The 8719-nt window shown below is 43.0% G+C and overlaps 1 protein-coding gene across 1 annotated transcript; it reads left to right on the top strand.

Annotated features, from left to right (window-relative positions):
* Positions 1 to 652: 652 nt before the first annotated feature.
* Positions 653 to 6512, top strand: LOC146288445 (ras-related protein Rab-38-like). The gene is made up of 3 exons (XM_084698792.1): positions 653 to 1129; positions 2997 to 3277; positions 4142 to 6512. Exons 1-3 carry the CDS (start codon positions 931 to 933, stop codon positions 4292 to 4294), a joined length of 633 nt encoding a protein of 210 aa, XP_084554918.1. The 5' UTR covers positions 653 to 930; the 3' UTR covers positions 4295 to 6512.
* Positions 6513 to 8719: the final 2207 nt, after the last annotated feature.

Genomic DNA, 8719 nt, shown 5'->3' with positions numbered 1-8719 from the left:
TGCTATAGCAACTAAATGTCTCTCCGTTATGCATTGAAGTGTTTTGGAAAGATGGTTGTCTGTAGGCTACATAACTGTATGCTATAAATAATTCATAAATGCACCTGACATATGGCTGTGTGGGTCTTTGATGCCTCATCCCTCTAATAACATTTAGTGCCAGAATCCATCACAAGGATCTGTTATTTTCAGAAATTGCTCTCATTTAATAGGGAGACGTTGAGGTTTGATTAAAATAGGCTTTCTAGCCTAGATCCCATGGGAGGATATTATGAGCTGGAATTACCAGTTAAACATAAATTCATAAATTCCCACTACATAGTAGTGTAGCCTATAGTACTATTTGTGTGTCTGTGTGGTCAATATGAAACATTACACTATCCAATGTTTGAATTCGATTCCATATGGTTGTGGTGACAATGCTCTTTTGTAGCAGTGAATATCAAACCAAGTTGCATTTACTTTGAGACATTTATGCATGAATCACTACATGCGTGTAATGCAAGACAGGACTAGATTTACAAGTAACAACAAGGAGCTCATTGTTCCAGTTAACGACCGGCTGATGCTTGTAACTGTCCCTCGTGACAAAGCTGTCAGGTCGTTCTGAACGTGGACGTCCTGCGTCTTCCCAGTTCTGTTGGCGAGACTGGTGACTGAGTGCGCCAATGGGTCACAAGTTCCCCACTCGCCCTTAGACAGACTCGAAGGCAGGGCGTTCCCCCCAGTGTGGACATCGCGGAAAGCAGACAGGTCATGAAACCGCTCCCTTTTATTTGACACATACTCTTAAGACAGTCCTCTTTATTATCTACACACACACCTTCTTGATTCTACTTTTTTCATTTCAATTCAAGCATCCTATTCTTTTTTGTGACTTTTTGGAAAACCGGGATGTAAGCGGACAGGTCGTTCCGTTCCACCGCCGCTATGCAGAGCCCCAGGAAGGAACACCTGTATAAGGTTCTGGTTATCGGAGACCTCGGGGTCGGTAAGACTTCCATCATAAAGCGTTATGTCCACCAAACTTACTCAACCAACTACCGCGCTACCATCGGGGTGGACTTTGCTCTAAAGGTGCTCAACTGGGATTCTGAGACCGTCCGTCTTCAGCTATGGGACATTGCAGGTAAGACTGTAATACATTTACATTTAGCAGACGCTCTTATCCAGAGCGACTTACAGTAAGTTCCAGGGACATTCTCCCCGAGGCAAGTAGGGTGAAGTGCCTTGCCCAACGACACAGCGTCATTTGGCATGGCCGGGAACCGAACCAACTGATTGTTTCTGATTAATAGTCCGACTCCCCAGCTCAGCTATCTGACCCCCCAATGTCATCATCTTAATGGAGGTTGTCTGGCCTACCATTATTTTAAATTAATTAATTAATCAATTAATTTTTAAACTCTCATTATTTGTCAACAACTTATGTCTGTGAATATAAAATAACATAACGAAATTGCCTAGATAAATAGATAACATATTGAGTATTGTATCAAACTTCTGGTGCCAACGGTTTGGGCTCCTTGTGGTATGTTGTGTAGTATAATATTGTTAGACACAGCCTATTTGGATGTCCTAAGCTACATTGGATGTCTGTTAATGCTGCTTCACCACAAACCTTCCATTATCAAATGTTGATTTAACTGCTTCACGTGCAGTAATTTAACTGTGTATTCATGACACACACACATGCACACTCAAATATTTTCCAACATTCTCTCTCTCTCTCTCTCTCTCTCGCTCTCTCTCTCTCTGTCTGTCTGTCTCTCTCTCTCTCTTATTCCTCTCAGGACAAACGTGCACTCTCCCTCGTGGAAGCTATGTATGCTAGATCATGTGAGAGTCCATGTGTGGGAGATTTAAGACCTAGTCACAGGAGAGTCATTGTAACGTAAATGCAAACAAACAACATCAAGATACATGGCCACACGTCCATAACCTACAGTGCAGGCCACTGAGTGCAATCTGGTGGCCATGCAACTCCACTTACTGCACTGACCCAGTGTCACAGTAGCCTACACAATTTAGTCGTTCCTCTGGCGAAACCGTTTTAGTAATTGTACTTCCCCACAATCCCACAAACATAATCCAGAGCATACTGCTGCTTTTCACCAGTCAAACAGACAGTTGTCATTTTTCAAACCATTTACAGTAAAATTATGTAGTATATGCTTTTTTTGCACAATCCTAGAACGCTAAGTTCCTCTTTCTTCCTCTTGTTGTTTATTTTCATTTCCTCTTCTTCACAAGCCAAAGAGATATGTTGATTGAGCTCAGAGGTTTCTTACTGTCACCCTCTCCAACTGTCAGGATGTACTTCTCTAGTTGATGTAAACTATTTACAGTATGATAGCCGAGCCACACACTCTGTGGGTATGTGGGAGACCCCACCCCCCCTCACCCATGTTCACCCACACACACTAAACATCTGCACATACAGAACATGTATGCGTGCACAAACACATACACACAACAATCTCAAACAGCTCATGTACACATTTAAGAAGAAGAAGCAGATGTTGGATGAGATGGGTTTGAAATACTTGCTAAAATAAATTGTAGATTTCATGCATATTTGTAATACATAAATAGATAAATAGCAAGAAAACTTTACGAAGTTCTTGACAACATGACAAAATAAACCCATAAAGAGTTAAGCCTACTCTTATTTCTAACCCAGTACAACTCTACGGGGACACACTCATTTATATGGGTAAGCATCTATAGTGCCAGCAGCATGACAACTGGAGGCATTCTCTGGATGAACAGGAGAGGTCTGTGACACTGCAGGCATGTGCTGTTTGTCATTTTCTCTATTATGAAAGTGAATGTGGACACTGGTACTTTCGTTTGGAGCGGGTGTTTAGAATGCCAGCAGCTATTGCCAACAGAACTAGGGATGCCCCAAGTATGTACAATGAGAACCCTGCAGTTTCTATGACAACAGAAGTGTGGTGTTTATTACGTTGTGTTGTATTTGTGTGTATGCGCAGGCCAGGAGCGGTTTGGCAACATGACGCGCGTGTATTACCGCGAGGCCATGGGGGCATTCATCGTGTTCGACGTGACGCGGCCCACCACGTTTGAGGCAGTTGCCAAGTGGAAAGAGGACCTAGACTCCAAGCTGATGCTGGCCAATGGACAGAGCATCGCAACGGTGCTGCTGGCCAACAAGTGTGACCAGGGCAGGGATGAGCTCACCAACAATGCCATCAAGATGGACCAGTTCTGCAAGGACCATGGTTTTGTGGGCTGGTTCGAGACCTCTGCCAAGGTGCAATCTCATAATATACCGTCTGAACATTCTTTTGTTTTTTGTTGTTGCTGTTTTTTCATCCAGTTTTTGAAAAGTAATCATAAACTGAAGAATTAAATAAGCAAACACAACAGGACATTGACTCAATATCTAAATGAGAAGTCAAGCCTATAACTTGTACTGGTTTTGCACAGTAAGAGTCCTAAACGGGCCCAGACTGACAGTAACTAGTGGTTCATCTTGATGTCCACTCAGACCCAGGTCACAGGTTAGCCTTTAACCCCCCCCCCACCCCCCCCCCCCCCACAGATCCAACTGGAATTTTATATCTGAATGAAAAGTGAGCCATGAGTATGGGTCAAGAAAGGTTAAAGGTGATCATGGGAAAAATAAAACCTCCTGTACTTCTTGCAGTGTTGGTATCAGTGTTTTTTTCTGCAGAATGACTGTATCACTTATGTACAGACCTGTACTGTGCCAGGGATAAGACTTGTAACATTTGAACTGGACACATACAGAGATTGCTCTGGACATTGATCTGCTTTTAGTTAACACCTCTCTCTGGTGCCAAGGCACATTCTAGCAGGTCAAAGGTGAGTCAAGCATGGATTTAATTAGGTCAGTGCCACTTTCAAGATCTTGTTCTGGAAATATGTTAATTTTAATGTAATTGGGTGTCTTTTGTTGTACTTGGGGAGAAAGTCCTTTTTGCACTAAGTACATCCATACACACTTTTCTACTACATGCAACTTCAGTTCCTAACCAGCAGTAACTGGTTCTGCATTACACATTTTTGACATTTGATTTGTTTGGAGAAAATGGCAGTTACACTGTCTCAAATGACGTCACATCACAGCATCTTCCCCTTCCCCATCCTGCAGGAGAACGTCCATATCAACGAAGCAGCCAACTTCTTGGTGAAGCACATCATGTCCACAGAAAATGACATCCTGAAGTCGGTGGTCCCAGACACCATCTCCCCACAGCTCAACTCCACCAAGCAAGTCAATTGCTCTGCCTGCTTCAAACCCTAGAGGGTGTTACTGACAGCTGGGGTTAGCGAGATGGGGTCAGGGGGGAGAAAGAAAACCCCAAAACACTTTGACAAGGGTAGGTTTCGGTGGAGTGGAGGGCAGGGCAGGGCAGGGCAGGTTTGGATGGCAGAAGGACCAGGTGAGCAGAGTGGTCAGACAGATCCCCTCCATAATCACGTATGTAAAGCGGACGACTCACCTGGCTGACTAGGCTGAGGCCAGAACAATCAGGCGCCCAAAACATCCATCATCCAAGCCTCACTCCATCTTCACCCCAACATCAGACATTTACCCCTCCTTCATCTCCTGTCATCATGCTCCTTTCCTCCACAACACCTCTGTCCTCTTCACCCCTCCCGTTCTTTGACAACGGGACCCTGGACTGCTCAGAACATTTCCTTTCTGAGGAGACAAATGGACTGGTCTTTTACGAAACTTTAAATTAATTAATAATCCTTGTTACTATTGTCATGTGAGAATGTTGCACAAAGGTGTTTTTTTGTTTTTTAAATATATTTGTCTAGCAGTACTAGGATCTGTGGTTGTGGTCAACACTGTGGTTGGAGGATACGGGACTATCTGTATGGTTCATGCCATTAAGAAGAGAGGCTGAAGTTCTAAATTAATTAAATAATTATTCGAGTTCCCTGAATCAATTCATATTAAATCATCCCCAATAACAATAGATTCCATTCTACCAAAACAAAGAAAACGCTTTTTGGCAATTTCCTTAAGAGGTAATTTAGTGAGTCAAGCCCTTTCTATAGTAAGTCCTTTGGTATCCATGGTGACAGATTTAAATCTTGTGATGGTTTGTTTTCCTGTCTGCTGAGGTAGAACAGGGCGTTCAATGTGCAGTACATTTTCTAAAATGTTTGCACAGGCTGTACACACACACACATTCCTGCACACCTTCACACACACACAGATACACACACTTTCATGACATTGAGGGGGTGTGAGCCTGTGGATAGCGAAAGCTAACAGGAGACGAAACGCCGCCTCTTACATAGAACAATCGTCTCCTCCTCCTCTCAGTTCTTTCCATCTGACCATCCTCTTTCACCTTCCCCCCCCCCCCCTTCCCTGTCTTCATTTTGTTTGGCCCAAGCTAGACTCTGTTACTCCTTTCCACCGTCATTCTGCTATAAGTTTCTCTCCTCTTTTTGTGACATCTCTCCAGCTCCAATCTCTTTCCCCCTTCTCTCTCCTCGGACCCTCTCTGCTCTCGGATTGCCCAATAAACACACCCTTTTCCCTCCTCTGACCAATCTCTCTCCTCATGAACATTATATATATATATATATATATACATATACACACACACATATATATATACCTATATATGTATACATATATGCATACATTATCTTATAGAAAAGGCCTATATAATATAGACTACGTACATTATATTACATAAACCCGGCTCCCCCCTCCCCGGCTCTCCAACTCATGCTAACGTGTTTGTTGATCCTCCTCGTCTCAAAGCAGGTTGCTAGTGCATGTAGGAGAAGACTTTTTACTTTGTCTTTTTCTTTCTTTTTGTGGCTATTTATTTTTTCTATGCTGAATTTTTTATTCCCTAGGTTGAGTTTTTTGTGTATTTAACTGTTTTTAAATGCTCTCAGTCTGTCCCACAGGGAAGGCATGCTCTTGCTGTTTGGTCTGTTTACTATTTCCATTATCAATGTTTTCATTGGGCTTTACATTGGTTCTATTCAGATTTCAATCAAAAGCCTTATTCAGTCCAGCTTCACCTGTGAAATCCTGTATGACCATGGAATCATTTCAAAACAAAACATTATTTATACAGTACCCAGTGTATCTTTATGTAGAATGTGAAGCTGTGCTTCGACTGGCTGATGTTTATTCAATTTCTTGAATATGTAAAGATAATATATATTAAAAAGAAAGCAGTATGGTTCATTTTGTCGGTCTGTGCAAGCCGTTACAGCCTCAACTTAGTCAAAGAGATAAGGTCCTATGAGACTAATGAACAGTGAGAACAAAATCAATTTCATGGTGCTGAAATTAATTCGTTTCATGTAATTGTTTTTTTGTATTGCCAAGATTGTTGGACCTCCATGAGTTGCACAATTTACCGTATGTCTGAATGAATGGTAAAAAGGTTTGTCCTCATGACCATGATGTGAGTTTTTTATTGTGTCAGCCCAGTCAGGCTGGTAAAGTGTGATACCATGTGCTGGTGTGTTTTTTTTCCACGTATAAAATTTGACATGCGCTTGCACTCCTCCTGACAATATGTGTCTGTCTAGGCCAGCTCTGACGAACGGAGCGAGAGTGAGGGTGAGCAGAGCGTTGCACATTTCTAGTCAGGTACACGCACACACACACACTTGGTCTGTCTTTTTCTTTGTCTTCAACTCCCCCCCCCCCCCCCGACTCCATGCACACACCCTTTCCCCCTCTCTCTCTCTATGATGTTTGAAGTGGCACAGCGGAATTTGAATGCTTGTGACACATTCATTTTCCAAATGTTGCCATGACAATTTCTTGTAGAATCAGACTTATCCTAACACAATAAGAATAGTTACCAAAGTCTTGTTGAAACACAGTTTTGGACCACTCAGGTTTTAAAACATCATTAACTAACAACTATGTGCCCATTAACACACTTTCATGATGTCATACATGAGGTGATGATAGTGGAATGTGATTGGTAGATATGGACGCTGGAGATAAGTTATGGAGGTCTTATAACGTAGTATTCTATTGAGGATAATGGCCAGAGGGAGTTTGGAAGGTGTGTGTATGTTTTGGGTATGTTAGTGGTCTGTCTGATCTGAAGCTCTCAGTGTCTCATTAGTGCAACTGACCACATGACTGGGAGATTCTCTCCCTCAGGGATTAGATTTGGTCGTCTGGCTCGCCTCGGGTCATCAGTCCCTCCAGCATTTCTCTCCCACACATGCACGCACACTCACATGCACACACAGACACACACCCACACACACGTTCAGACAGTTATTCCGAAACTCGTCACTTTTACTCTCTATTTCAATTTGGGGAGGAGACAGAAACACACACGCCACACACATGCAAGCACACACCCAATCTCACCTCTTCTCACAGTCTTTCCATCTCCATTCAAACTCTTTTTGGGGTCTTGTCTAGATGTCCACACCCTCAACTTCTTGTAAATATTCTCTGTGAGTCTCTCGCTGTAAGCTTCTCTCAGGAGTTCTTATGAAAGCCTGGTCAGAGAGTGCCTCCCACACAAAACACCCACATGCTCTGGCACACGCAAACACACTTTCTCTCCCTGTCTCTTCTACACACATGGACAGACATGCACATACACATGTGTACCCATACAAACACACGGGCACTCCCACATCCCTATAGTCAGTGACTCATCTAATCAATGTGATTTCATGCCCTGGTTTTCCGATGAGGACCAGTGCTTCTCTCAGATTAGTCCAGTAATTGGATCAAGGCAACATGTTAAATCAAAACAGATTATACTATATTAGATTGTAACCAACCATTTTAATCACTCCCGATCCAGGTCCCTTGTGCAGGTTACATAATACATCTCCAAGTACACAGCTGGTGCTGGACTTGTACCCTGGCTGGATCACATCCTTCTCCATGGCGACCAGCTCGTGCAACAATGCCCATGTGGCGCCATCTATTGTCCAATGTATCACACTGCATGTGTTCTTGGTCATTCCGGTGAAGGAACTTTCTCAAACGGTTACACCCCAGAATACATCAATGCCGGTATTTAAAATGTTTTGTTTTATAGGCTTTGGACATGGCTGCACATCTGTCATGGAAAGATGCATCAAGGAGGTTGAGTCTAATGGATCCAATGACAGCCTGTTGAATCGCTCAGCTTACAACTGCGGGAAAGGGACTCAACTCAGGAGATTAACACACCCACTTCACACCCAGACACACACATTAATCTCTTTTACACACACACAAACACACACACACACACAGCTCTTACCCATTAGATCACGGCTATAGTCATATGTCAGAAGATTTTGACCGTAGGGTCAATTGCCTAAAGCTGGCTGGAGTTATAAGAGTGTAAAATCCAAATTGTTTGAACCCTTGTGTTCTCCTCGGGTCATTGTGACCCATCAGTCATTGTGACCCACCTTCGTTTGCGACAATTTTACCGCATACAAAAACTAAGTGAAGCATTTTCTTTTAACTGTTGGGCTGTCTCAGACCCCCCACATTGCGAATGTTAAAAGAAAATTATTTTTATTTGCCTTTGTATTGGGTAAAATTGGGTAAACACAACGATGGTTCGATGACCTTTTGGTCATGTGACCCGAAGGCAGCACAAGGGTTAAACTAGGCGATGTACCTTTTTCCCACCACGATTAGCCAGAGCAGTGTAAAGGATGTGACCTTTGCCTTCTAACATTGAGACCTCTGTTCTCTCAT

The sequence above is a fragment of the Hypomesus nipponensis genome, chromosome 5 (assembly GCF_054491055.1).
Source record: "Hypomesus nipponensis isolate SF chromosome 5, ASM5449105v1, whole genome shotgun sequence".
Lineage (NCBI taxonomy): Eukaryota > Metazoa > Chordata > Actinopteri > Osmeriformes > Osmeridae > Hypomesus > Hypomesus nipponensis.
This window is presented reverse-complemented; position numbering and strand designations above follow the sequence as displayed.

Coding starts and splice junctions, on each gene's coding strand:
- LOC146288445 (XM_084698792.1), top strand. CDS start 931: ATGCAGAGCCCCAGGAAGGAACACCTGTATAAGGTTCTGGTTATCGGA. Junction 1,130..2,996: donor TCAGCTATGGGACATTGCAG/GTAAGACTGTAA, acceptor GTGTATGCGCAG/GCCAGGAGCGGTTTGGCAAC. Junction 3,278..4,141: donor GGTTCGAGACCTCTGCCAAG/GTGCAATCTCAT, acceptor CCCATCCTGCAG/GAGAACGTCCATATCAACGA.